The 13,414-nt window shown below is 48.0% G+C and overlaps 1 protein-coding gene across 1 annotated transcript; it reads left to right on the forward strand.

Moving 5' to 3' along the window:
- The first annotated feature begins 5,910 nt into the window (after positions 1-5,910).
- On the forward strand, positions 5,911-13,364 carry GPATCH3 (G-patch domain containing 3). Its single transcript, XM_032361441.1, has 7 exons — positions 5,911-6,384; positions 7,889-8,310; positions 10,050-10,224; positions 10,505-10,564; positions 11,757-11,878; positions 11,999-12,126; positions 12,625-13,364. The coding sequence occupies exons 1-7, from the start codon at positions 5,949-5,951 to the stop codon at positions 12,839-12,841; spliced, it is 1,560 nt and encodes a 519-aa protein (XP_032217332.1). The 5' UTR covers positions 5,911-5,948; the 3' UTR covers positions 12,842-13,364.
- The last annotated feature ends 50 nt before the right edge of the window (positions 13,365-13,414 follow it).

A 13,414-nucleotide genomic window follows, 5' to 3' on the forward strand; every position in this document is an offset into this window, starting at 1 on the left:
CCAAAGTTTAGCTGCCACCTTAGCTGTTAAAGTCTGAGACTCTTCCATGGCACTTGATTCACAGCTATGGCCCTGAGCCCTCCTGAGTTCCCCCTTCCATGGCCCCTCTGTCCCAGTCCTTCTCCTGGAATCCAACCTCGTTGGCCAGCAACCAGAGATGTGGTGTCTGGCATCTCGGTGGCCTCCAGAACTGCTCCATTCAGTGTGTGGCTTGTGTCTGTTCTGACAGGTCAATGTCTGCGCCTCCCTGTTGGTTAAAGATTTTGAGTATCACCCAGGTTGGGCTGACTGACCTGCTGGTAGGAGGGAATGATAACAACACGCATGCCTACAGGACCCCCTTGCACGTCCCCTCCTTTCTTTAGCGGCAAGGCCCCTGCCCATACCAGTCCCACCCCCGTCACCACCAGTTTGGATCCTCTTCATGGGGCCAAGTTAATTATTGCTCAATGCGAGGTCATTCACTCAGGGACAACAGTCGAAGAGTTGTCATTCAGGACTCTTCTGAAGGCCCCCAGGATAGGACAATGCCCTCGTGCCAGCAGCAAGGGCACCCCTGTCCCTTACCCAATCAGCCACTCACCACTCAGACACCAGAGTGACAGAAACATACAGCTCACACCACACACACACAACTCAGACCTACAACTCTCTCTCTCTCTCTCCATCCTACACACACACACACACACACACACACACACACACACACACACACGTCAAGACATACAAGTCAGACACACTTACAAAGACCCATAAAAAAGACCCACCATCCACCCACACGCAGCATGGAAATGCACAGCCAAGATACACGCACTCAGTGACATACAGCAGACCCACACACATGACAATAGACACCCGCATGGAAGCCAGATGTTCACACACTCATCCCCATGCCCAAGGGCGGGGCACACAATATGGGGACACCCTCATACTGGGGCATGTTCTCCATTTTCTGTATGTCACAAGAGAAAGAAAAGGGGCCCCCAATGTAAGCCGACCAATGTCTCCACATCTTCAGGGTCTACCCAGAGCCTGCTAATCCAGACCACACTGCTCTGCTTGGTATTTGGGGCCTCAACTAACCAATCACCCCCTTGCCCCATGGTGACCCCAACGTCTACCTTCCTCTCAGACAGGTCATCCCCTGTTCAACAGCTCCCCCAAGCCAGGACCTAATCAAAGTCCCAAATAGAAGCATCCTTTAAAGCCCAGAGCAGGCCTTGCTGTCTTCAGCTCCCTAACCTTCCGCCAGCACTCCCAGACTCAGAGCTCAGGCCCCTAGGCCTCTCTCCCTGCCTGCCCTTGCCAGCACTTGGACACACACTGCCCATATCACCACGCAGATGCAGGTGGGAACTCTTCCAACTGCAGCTGCCTTGTCTCTCCAAAGGAGCCAAATCCAGAGGATTCGGGGGGTTCGGGTCATTCTTTTATGTTCCTTTACTAACCGCCCCCATCAGTGTACTGTTGCACCTCTCTGAACCTGAGGCTGAATCTTCCTGCCCCTCACCCCCTCCCTCCCCCTACCTTGAACAGCCACTAGAAAGTGCTCCTCTCCACTACCCACCCCAGCATTTCCCCTCAACTTATCTAATGTTTCTATCATCTCAAGAGCTTCCCTGATTAGCACTGCCTTGCTCCTTTGCAAACGTCTCCCCTGTCCCCTTCACGTGGTTGGGGAACTACACTTCTGCTTCTCGTCTGTATCTCCTGTGCCCTGTGCCCTAGCCAAACCTTCTGCAAGGAAGATCAAGAAAAATCTAGCAAAACTAAAGAGAGAGTTATAATACAATAAGGAAATGGATGCTTTCTCCATGAGACAAAAGTGGGGGACTGTGTCTCCATTAACAGCAGCTTAGAAGTGGGAACCGTGCCTCATCAGCCAGAGAGGGTAGAGAAGGAAACAGGCTCTGACAGTGTATGCAACTTACTCAGTGTTTGGACCGATCACTACCTGTGCTGAGATTTGAACTCAGACTTGTGTGACTGTGGAGACCAGGCTCACCAGCACAGGCTGACATGAGCCACGGCCAGGATCAGGCTGTCTGGATCCACCTCAGCCACTGCTTACTGACCATCTGCCCTCTCAGCCATGATCCCTGTCCTCAGGCTCAGTCAGGGATGACTCCCTAGGAATCAGGAGAGGGCTCAGCTTTGGGTATCATTTTATTATCACCATTATCCCTACCTTCATTAGCCGAATCATCAACTGCTTAATAAGCAGTCAGGGTGCCTTGGCCAAGACACCCTGCCTTTGGGTTTCCTAGAACCTCTGATGTCAGCAAAAAGCCACACCTACCATCTATCAATCCATCCATCCATTCATGCCATCATTCAACATCTCTCTTGATGACCACTCGTACCAGACCCTGTGCTAGATGCTAAGAGACTCAAAATACCAAGATTTAGCTTCTGCCTTCACTGAACATCCTGCTGTGGCAGAGAGAGATACAGAATTAAGTGCAACCCCAAGAAATCTGAACCATGATAGAGAGATGTTTAGAGAGCAGCAGGAGCTCAGAAGAGGGAACGATTAAATCTGCCTGGAGGTGGGAAGAATGCTTCAGCCCCATGGTGACTGCTCTGAGCTAAAGAGAATGAATAGGGGTTCGCCAGGCAACCAAGGGATGGGCATTCCACAAAGAGGGAATGAGAGGTGCAAAAACACCGAGGTGACAGAGAGCAAGGGTGTTCAGCTAACTGCAAATGGCCTGGGGTAACTTGGGCTCAGAGCAGCAAGAGATGGGCCTGGAAAGGCAGACAGGCACCATGTCCCAGAACAAGGCCACAGAGAAAGGCCAGCCCAGTGAAGCTGCTGGAGGCAACAAGGCTAAGGTCTCAGGGGAATCGGGGTTAACAAGGGGAATCACTCAATCCTGGTGGGTCATTCAAGGTCATACCAAACAATAACCAGCTAACAATGCCGAGCCACACCCAGTGGCACATCCCCACATTGGTGCCAGGAGTAATCATTCAAAATCAATGGCGATTTTCTGTGTCTCTTCCATATCGAGCATCAGTGCAAGGTTCTGGAAATTTAGGCCCACAAATGGCAATTGTGTGGAACCCTAAGTGCATAATTTCTTGGGTCAGCTAACAGCTTTTCCAGAGCACACAACTTGTGTGCTGTAAAACACTTATTTTTTTATTTTCAGATTTTTCAAAATATAGTTTTAATTCAACCTTTTCTGTATGATGAACAGAAAAGCACACAAATCATACATGTACAGCTTAATGAGTTATCACAAAATGAACACCTGGCTGTAACCACCACCCAGCTCAAGAAATAGAGCTTTAGAAACGCTCCCCATCTCCACCCTCTCCTTCCTCCTGAAATGGTATCACTATCCCTGATTTCCAACATAAGTAAGATTATTTGTCTTAAACTTTATATAAATGGAATCATATAGAGCATGAACTCTTTTGTGTTTGTCTTTCACTTAATGTTGTATCAGATTCATTCTGACCTATTCATTTTCATTGCTATAAAGTATCTCATTACATCACAATTCATTTAGCCAAGATAGTGCCGATAACCGTTTGGTTAATCAAATAATATTGTTAGGATTATTCCTGCACATCTTTTGGCACACAGATGTTTCCAGGTATGTTGTTATATAACAAGAACTGGAATTACCAGGTCATAGAAGGTATGCTCAATTTAAGTAGATCTTGCCAAATTTTCCAAAGTGGTTGTGCCAATTACACTTGCCTCAGCAGATTTTAAAATCTAGATATGTATAACAATCCTAGATGCAAATACCCAGACTTTCATTAAAACAGTTTTTATTTTTTTCTTTCTCAAATAGGTGTATATATGTGATCAACACCAAACGAACACTTGCTTTATTGTTTTTGGAAATGAGTTATTTTCCCTTTTAAGATGTTTCATTAAAATTGAGTAAGAGAAAATAACATTTATAAAATATATTAAGTGTAAAGAATAACAGTACAATGAACCTTCATCATGTCCCATCAACTTTGAAGTCCTTTTCTAAATCTATCACCTCCTCCCAAAGGTAATGATTACCCTGAATTTGGGGTTAATCATTTCCTTACTTTTCTTTATGATTTTATTTTATTATTTTTAAAAAAGATTTTAAAAGCGAGAGCAGGAACACAAGCAGAGGTAGTGGGAGAAGGAGAAGCAGGCTTCCGGCCGAGCAGGGAGGCCCATGTGCTGCTCGATCCCAGGACCCAAGGATCATGAACTGAGCCAAAGGCAGATGCTTAACAACTGAGCCATCCAGGGGCTGCTCTTTATGATTTTAATGCATACTTACTTAAGTATCCCCAAGAAACACTTTTGTTTGTATTTTTGAACTTTTCATATAAATAAATCCCATTTTCTGACTTAGTTCCCCTCAACATTATATAACTGCTGAACAGTACTAAATGCTGATTTTTTGCTCTTGCGAACAATTTAGCTACAAATATTCATATGTAAAGAGAGACTTCATTTTAAATGATTATTGCAAGAGAGGAAAGGAACTATTGCAAGGGAGAAAGAAGCTCTTGCAATGGGACTGTGAGAACTACCTGCACCTTCAAGGATTCAGCAAAAGGAGTCCATCGTTCATAAGAAGAGTAAACAAGGCTAGAAAAAAACGGGATGTGAGGAAGTGGGATGACCGGGAATGGCACGACAGGACAGTAGATCAGAAAATATTTTACCCTGAAGCCAGCCTATTCTCAGGAGGGGTTGTGTGCTGGCTCAAACTTGGGGGGGTGGGTAGGGGAGGCAAAGTTCAGGGACCTAGGGGAAGGAGAAAAGCTTAACCAAAGTGCATTTTGCTCTGATTGATCAGTGGGGACAAGCAGTTCATCTAAGCGTTTACAAGGCAAAGAACTGGAATTTGGAGTCTGTTGCTAGCCTTGACATAGGTAAACAAGGGGGGCACCCATGAGTTTTATCTAAGTCATATAAAGGAGCGTGTTTCTTTGCTGTAAGCTGTGTTCCCCAACACAAAAGGGTGGGATGGAGTTTCTTAACCTTCGCTCTTCCCCCATATCACAGGGCAGCGAGAAATTTAATATTGCCAATACAGAGATATATGCAAGAATTTCTTTTAAGTATATACATAGTAGTGGAATTGCTGGGTCAGTGGATGTGGGTAGCTTCACTTCTACCGGGTATTATCAAATTCTTTTCCAGAGTGTTTCTTCTAGCTTGCACTCCCCAACAGTATACGGGAGATCTAGTTGTTCTACACTGTCACAGACACTTGAGGATTTACAATTTTTCGCCAGTCTGATGTAGGTTAAGTGGGTCTCACTGCATTTCATTTACTACCAAGGAGATTGAGGCTCTTTTCTGTGAAGTGTCTTCGGTCCACTTTTCAATAGGATTATCTTTTCCTTAGAAATTTGTGGGAAGGCATGAATATGCTTTGGAAGAATAAGTGGATGAACAACTCAACAGGCTCTGAGCGGAGAAAGCTGAGATTCGGTGTGGGAAATCCCCAATAAACAAAAACCTTAAAAAAAACTGCCTCGGGGCGCCTGGGTGGTTCAGTGGGTTAAAGCCTCTGCCTTCGGCTCAGGTCATGATCCCAGCATCCTGGGATCGAGCCTCGCATCGGGCTCTCTGCTCAGAGGGAAGCCTGCTTCTCTTTCTCTCTGCCTGCCTCTCTATTTGTGATCTCTGTCAAATAAATAAATTAAAAGCAAAAACAAAAAACTGCCTCTCCCGCAGGCTTCTGATTTTATCATCACTAACGCCTTATGAAAGAGATCTGTAAACCCATTTCTCAGGTGAGTGTTCTCATCATTGTTGGCTTCTCCCTGTCGGAAAGCGACCCGAACGACACACACCAACACTTCTCAGCTCCTCGACCACCACCCGCCCAACTAATCACGGGTTACTCAACATCCCGCAGAAGAGACTGCAGCGCCGCTTGTCGTATTCTCGCGAGAATTAGTTCCAGCCGATCATGTGACAGTCCAAGATGGCGGTGCCCAGCGAGGCGGAGGAGGAGGCGACAATCTACTTAATAGTGAGCGGTATTCCCGCGTGTTTGCGCTCGGCCCATCTCCGGAGCTACTTTAGCCAGTTCCGGGAACAGCGCGGCTGTGGCTTCCTGTGTTTCCACTACCGACATCGGCCTGAGCGGGGTCCTTCCCAGGCTCCTCCCGAGTCAGCCCTAACTCCTGTCGGCCAGGTTCTCGCCCAGAGTTCGGTTACCGATGCCCACGCTCTCTCCACTCCGGACTGTGCTCCCGCCCAGATCCGCACTTGCTGCTGCGTCATCTCGGTACGGGGGGCAACTCAAGCTCAGCGGCTTCTTCGCATGTACTCGGGCCGCCGGTGGCTGGATTCTCAGGGAACTTGGCTGCCGGGTCGTTGTTTGATCCGCAGACTGCGGTTACCTACTGAGGCATCAGGTACGCGTGGGAAAGATAATAGGCTGAGCCTACCGGCCCTGGAACAGAGACATCTTTCTTGAGGGATGACGGGGATAAGTCAGGTCTCTGATTATCAGACTTTTTAAGAGTTTAGGTCATTTCTGGACAGCCTCAGACTCAACTGCATGTTAGTCTGACTTACAGGGGAAAGAACGGTAAGAGGTCTAATGGGATGATTCTTCATTTTCCAATTTATTAGATTACTTCTGAGACCCTTTATCTGAGAGGTTGATATTCCACTGACACGGAAGGAAGAAAAGGAAATGAGGTTTCTAATCCTCTTACTGTCATTTATCAAAAGATTTTGTCAGAGAGCGCGCGCGCGCTCAAGCAGGGGGAGTGGCAGGCAGAGAGAGAAGCAGGCTCCCCGCCAAGCAAGGAGGCGATGCGGGCCTTGACCCCAGAACCTCAAGATCACAACCCTAACCAAAGGCAGACGCTTAACTGACTTAAGCACCCAGGCGTCCCTTATTTTCTGTCTTTATTGTATTCTTCATTGCTTCCTATCCGGCCCTGTCTTGAGAAGACACAAATGAAAAGACAATCTCTTGTCTCTGGACACTCCCATTTTCATGGGAAATCACTGATGGGGTAACAGAAAACACTTAGGAGTCCTCTAATTTATTCATTCAACAAATCAAGCTTATATGCTACACTTAGTGTGACTGTAGCACCTGTGCAGAGAACAGTTAGACACAGTGTGTGCTCAGGATTCAGAGAGGAAGACAGATTTGTAAAAAGGTAATTGTCACAGAGATGCCATTCTAATTGCTAACATTTACTGAGCACTTCCTGTGTACTTACTAGGCACTGTTCTAAGCCTTTCATTTTCTTATTGACTTCTTGCGGCAATCCTATAAAGTCGAAGTTGTTGTTACCCATTTTATAGGTGATGATACTGAAGGGTACTGAAATTATGTTACCTGCCCAAGGTTACAGAGCTAGGAAGTGGCAGAGTCACAATACAAACCTAGGCATATTGTTCCAGAGCCTATGCTCTTTATTACCAAGTGTTGAGGGATGACAGGGAAGGGAGAAACTGATCTAGAGGGATCAGGAAATGTGGCTTTTCACCTGGATCCGAAAGAGAAACAGGAGTTTGTAGGAAGGAACGGTGTTTAAAGTAAATGGCATTTGCAGACACAGAAAGATGTGAAAGTCCATGGAACTTTCAGGACATGTTAAATTGTTTGGTGTGGTTGAAGCACATGATATGAGAATGTGCAGGGAGTGGGGCTGGTGGCAGTTGAGAATCAAAAAGTCAACAGGAACCAGATCTGAAAGAAACTTGTGTGCTCCGCTGAGGTGATGAGAAATGCCATGAAATTATTAGGTGGTTTTGGTCAGGGAATGGAGGAAGTTACTCTGGAGAAGTCTGAAAGGGAGAAAGATCATTAGCCTAAAACAGCTAAACAGATTTCTGGCTCAAGTGTTGCTGAAGGCTTCTAGGTTTCAAGAGCTCTTCTTTCCTCTGCTTTCCAAGGTTTGGGCTCCTTTCCTTTCAAAACCCGGAAGGAGCTGCAGAGTCGGAAAGCTAAGAGTGAAGCCTTCACTCTGGCCGATCTGAGGCAACTGCCAGAGTTGAACCCACCAGTGCTGATGCCCAATGGGAACGTGGGGACTCCTCTGCGGGTCTTTCTGGAGTTAATTCGAGCCTGCCGCCTACCACCGAGGATCATCACCCAACTGCAGCTCCAGTTCCCCAAGACAGGTTCTTCCCGGCGCTATGGCAATGTACCATTCAAGTATGAGGACTCTGAGACTGTGGAGCAGGAAGAGCTTGTGTATACAGCTGAAGGCGAAGAAATACCCCAGGGAACTTGCCTAGCAGACGTACCAGCCTGCTCCCATGGAGAGCCAGAGGAGGAAGGGGAAAAGGAGGAGGAAGAGTCACACTCAGATGATGTGAGTACAGTGAGCTACCCTGTCTTTGCTGGCAGCTTGGAGAGACTAAAGCTTTAACACTATCACTCTTCAGTTGTATATTACAATAGTTCTAAACGTGCAGGCTTCTTAGGAGGGTTCCAGAGAGTTAGAACTCCCTGACATTGAACATAAAACTGCATTTGTATTGCAAATATGCACTTCTTCGAGGAGAGGGGCCAGAGTTTTTATCAGAATATTCTCAAAGGGGTCGACTTTGCATTCCACATAGAAGGAATGTGAGGAGCGTCCTTTTTTTTTTTTTTTAAAGATTTTATTTATTTATTTGGCAGAGATCACAAGTAGGCAGAAAAGCAGGCAGAGAGAGAGAGCGAAAGGGAGGAAGCAGACTCCCTGCTGAGCCGAGAGCCCAACTCAGGGCTCGATCCCAGGACCCTGGGATCATGACCTGAGCCAAAGGCAGAGGCTTTAACCCACTGAGTCACCCAGGTACCCCAGGAGCGTCCTTTTCATAGATGGAAATGTGCGATCTAAGAGATAAAAGTCATGTAAGGAAGCAGAGGCAGAGCTGGGATGTGAACTTGGCCCCCTTTGCTGCTTGTCTAACCTCTATGTGCTTTCAGTATGTGGCTGAGATGTCACCTCTATTTTCTGACCCTGAGTCTGTGGCTTGGACACTAGCCTCCACTCTAATTTTATTAATGAAATAGCCGTTTCTTCTTCCTCTTTCTCCAAATTCAGTTGTTCATCCATAAAACCAGGAAAGGTGTGCTTTTTTTGGGAAACCTTTTGGTGTGCATACTCTGGGTAAAAAAAAAAAGTCATCTACGTCTTCAAAACTGCCAGCCCAGAGTTGCTAACATCTGTACCACATCCTTGGTATAGACATCTGGACTGGTCCCCAGCACCTGCTCTGCAGCAGTGATCCCTGAGGCCTCTTGGGAGTTTTAACTAGACAGGGGCCCCCAAGATTTCAAGCCAGGAGTCATCCTATCATTCTGCAAGTCTAGATGAGCAGCTGTGCACAAGCTAGTGCAGGATTCCAGAGACATTCCAAGATCCATTTCCTGCCTTGAAAGAGGCAAGAAGCAGCATCAGGAAAGGCTGTATGGTATGAAGACCTGGGTTTGAACACTGGCTCTGCCACTCTCATGGTGAACCATCGTAGGCAAATCACTTTACTCCTCTGAATCCAGGCCTCCTCATTTGTAGAACAGGAATGATGGTACTCACCTCACAGCGTTGTTGGGGTGATCAAAGGAACTAACTTATGAGAAGGGTCCAACACACAGTAGACAATAGGTATTAGTTGTTATCCCCTCTTTATTTATGATGTAATGTATAGAGGCCTAAACAGTTCTTGCCAATTACCTCCAAACTGAAGAGTTTGGAGGCCGGCAAGAATGCTGTGGGCCTCGGTGTGGGGGCTTCGTGTAGGACTGCAGAACTTGAAGGATGAGGGTTTACCAGGCGAAGAAGAGAAAGCAGTGGGAGAGGAGAGCAGCTGTTTCCAGCAGGAGGAACAACATGGCTGAAAGCACAGAGGCTAAGAGGGAGTCAGGCTTGGAGGAAAGTGCCAGGTATGCTGAGACACAAGGGATGGAGAAATGTGTTGGGCAAGGCCGCAGGGGCCAAAGAGAAATTTGGAAGAATGGGCTGAGCGCCTGTCTCACAGACTTCCTGGGCTCTGAGCTGCCCCCCTTGCGCACTTGAGGCCAGGAGGCTGGACAGGCAGGTCACCTCTCCCTGCCTTCTCCCAGGATGATGACCGGGGTGAGGAGTGGGAGCGTCACGAAGCACTGCACGAGGACGTGACCGGGCAGGAGCGTACCACCGAGCGGCTCTTTGAGGAGGAGATTGAGCTCAAGTGGGAGAAGGGCGGCTCTGGCCTGGTGTTCTACACAGACGCTCAGTTCTGGCAGGAGGAAGAAGGAGGTAATGCTGGCTGATCCCTGATCCATTCAGTCAGGGTTCTCCATTCCATGTGGTGGGTTTTCTGGCAGTGAGGCCTGATAAAGGGCTAGTGAACAGGCTTACCCATCATTCCTTTTTAGGGGCGGTGGATCAGTGGAGAAAAAATGACCCCCGCCCCAGAGCAGAGATTTAAAAATCAACAAAAAGCTCCAAGTTCTAGAACACAGGGCTAAGTTTAGATTTAACTCTCAACAGAACTGTGAGTCCTTCGCTTACTCTGTTTAATGTTTTTTATCTGCAGACTTTGATGAACAGACAGCTGATGACTGGGACGTGGACATGAGTGTGTACTACGACACAGGTACTGGGCCGGGGATTGTAGTACAGGGATGGGGGACTGGTGCCCTGGCCTTGCACTGACACTTACCAGGCCTGCTGAGCAGAGGCTAAGAAAGGACCAGTTCCCTTGGGGCTGCCCACTGAGAGGGTTCCTCTTTTCAGACATCTCCACCTGTGTGCATTAAGTGCTGCTTGTGGGCAGAGCTTTTTTTTTTTCTTTTTTCTGTGGAGTCAGCCCTCAGGGTGCTCTGGTTCTGATGGACAGACCCTGGTAGAGTGGGCGGGTCAGGAGCTCAGGCTCTTGTTAAGAGTTTAGATTCTGGAATCAAAAATGACCTGGGCGGGATGCCTGGGTGGCTCAGTCGGTTAAGCCGCTGCCTTTGGCTCAGGTCATGATCCCAGGGTCCTGGGATCAAGTCCCGCATCAGGCTCCTAGTCCAGCAGGGAGCCTGCTTCTCTCTCTGCCTCTGTCTGCCACTCTGCCTACTTGTGCTCTCTCTCTCTCTGACAAATAAATAAATAAATAAATAAATAAATAAAATGACCTGGGGTGACGGTGGGAGGGGACGATCTGGGTTCTAATTCCACTTCTCATCTTTTGGCTCTATAACTTTTGTGCACCAGTTTTCTCATCTGTAAGATGGGAAAGCCAGGGTTCCTACTCTTGGTGAGCTCCCAGTTAATGAGAAATAATAATAAAATAATAAAACACCAGGGGCTTCTGGGTGGCTCATTTGAATGCCTGCCTTCGGCTCAGGTCATGATCCCAGGGTCCTGGGACCGAGTCTTGAGCTGGGCTCCCTGCTCAGCAGGGAATCTTCTTGTCCCTCTCCCTATACCCCTCCCCCTGCTTGTGTTCTTTCTTAAATAAATAAAATTTTTTTTAAAAAGTAAGGGGCGCCTGGGTGGCTCAGTGGGTTAAGCCTCCGCCTTTGGCTCAGGTCATGATCTCAGGGTCCTGGGATCAAGCCCCGCATCACATCGGGCTCTCTGCTCAGTGGGGAGCCTGTTTCCTCCACCCCCTCTGCCTGCCTCTCTGCCTACTTGTGATCTCTTTCTCTGTGTCAAATAAATGAATAAAATCATTTTTAAAAAGTAATAAAAACCCTAAAGACGAATATGTAAATCTTGTGAGGAGGTCCTAGAAACCTGATTATTTTCCCCCGCTCTCTGCTGAGAGAGGCCCTTCTGCAAACTGAGTTCTACTTCCTCAGATGGTGGCGACAAGGATGCCCGAGACTCTGTCCAAATGCGTCTGGAAAGAAGACTCCGTGACGGCCAGGAGGACGGCTCTGTGATCAGATGCCAAGTGGGCACCTTTGAGCGCCACACCAAGGTGAGTACTGTGCCTAGCCCACTGACCCCTCTGTTTTCCTTCTCTGTCCCCATTCCTCCTCCCCTCCACCCCCAACAAGGAACCCGTTATACTCTAGAGTCTTCTCTCTTCCCTGCACAGGGCATTGGACGGAAGGTGATGGAGCGGCAGGGCTGGGCTGAGGGCCAGGGTCTGGGAAGCCAGTGTTCAGGGGTGCCTGAGGCCCTGGATAGTGATGGCCAGCACCCAAGATGCAAGCGTGGATTGGGGTGAGTATGACCCAGGGACTTCCCTGGGGGACCCAGCTAGCCTTTTGTCTATATCCTGGTTTCCCCCTAACTTCTTCCATCCGAGGGGATGAATTTCAAAGCAGAATTAAAAGGAAAACGTAGGTCTGGCACTTTTTTTTTTTTTTTCTTTTTAAGACCAAGCCCTAAGGCTTGACAAGATCATTGATCTTTAGGACAGTCATACCCCATGATCTGAGGAGTTTGGACTTGATGATTGCTGTTAGGGAGTGCTTGTAAGTCACAGAATGGTGACAGTTTTTCTAAACTCTGTGTACTATTTAAAATGAAAGCAGTATGTGAAACCCCAGGTTGCCGGCACTGTCACTGAATAGATAAGGAGGCTGAAGAGCAAAGATCCATATTTAAAGGCTCTGTCTTTGGAACAAACCAGCCATGTAAGAGCTGCTTCTCTGCCCTTTCCCAACCTAATAAAGAGTTTGAGAGCAGCCCTCTCACTGTGAGCCCTCATTAATGCAGGTACCATGGAGAGAAGCTACAGCCATTTGGGCAACTGAAGAGGCCCCGTGGAACTGGCTTGGGGCTCATCTCCACCATCTATGATGAGCCCCTACCTCAAGACCAGGGGGAGTCACTGCTGCGACGCCAACCACCCACCAGCATGAAGTTTCGGCCAGATATGACCTTTGTGAGGAGTTCCAGCTGTGCCTTGGACAAGCCTTCAGAGCCTGAGTGACAGTTTCTGGGCCTTTCTTCTATCACTCATAACTGCACAGGGGCAGCTCTCTGCCTTGGCCTTATCTCCCACCACAGCCTAAAGAACTTGGGGATCAGCAATCTGTGCAGCATGTTCAGGTGCTTTATTCTGAACTTGCCTTCTGGCTCTCTACCTCAAGGGCATTTTTCCCCAAAGCTCCCTAACGTCCTCTTTTACTGTAGGGCTTAATGACCTCTCATTGGTTTCCTAACTCCAGCCCCTGTTTGAGCTTGCCCACGTTGCCTCCCCCAGTACCTTGAACAGCTGTATTGACTGAAGTTCTCAGCACAATCTTCGTCGTGGGGGCGGGGTATCACTATAAAGGTCAGAAAGAGGATGGAATGGACCTGGAAGAGGAAAGGACTCGTGGTGCTTGGAAGAGACGATCTTGGGGCGGGCGCTCCTTGCCTCCTCCCCTAACTGGCTGGGACAGGCAGCGGCAAGGCCGCGGGAGGTGGCCCCGGTCTGCGACCTAACGGGAGAATAAATAAGTTCACTACTGGATTTGCCTTTTTTCTTCCAGTTTGGGCCGGGGTGACGGTCGGGAAAACC

This window comes from Mustela erminea, chromosome 10 (genome assembly GCF_009829155.1).
Source record: "Mustela erminea isolate mMusErm1 chromosome 10, mMusErm1.Pri, whole genome shotgun sequence".
Lineage (NCBI taxonomy): Eukaryota > Metazoa > Chordata > Mammalia > Carnivora > Mustelidae > Mustela > Mustela erminea.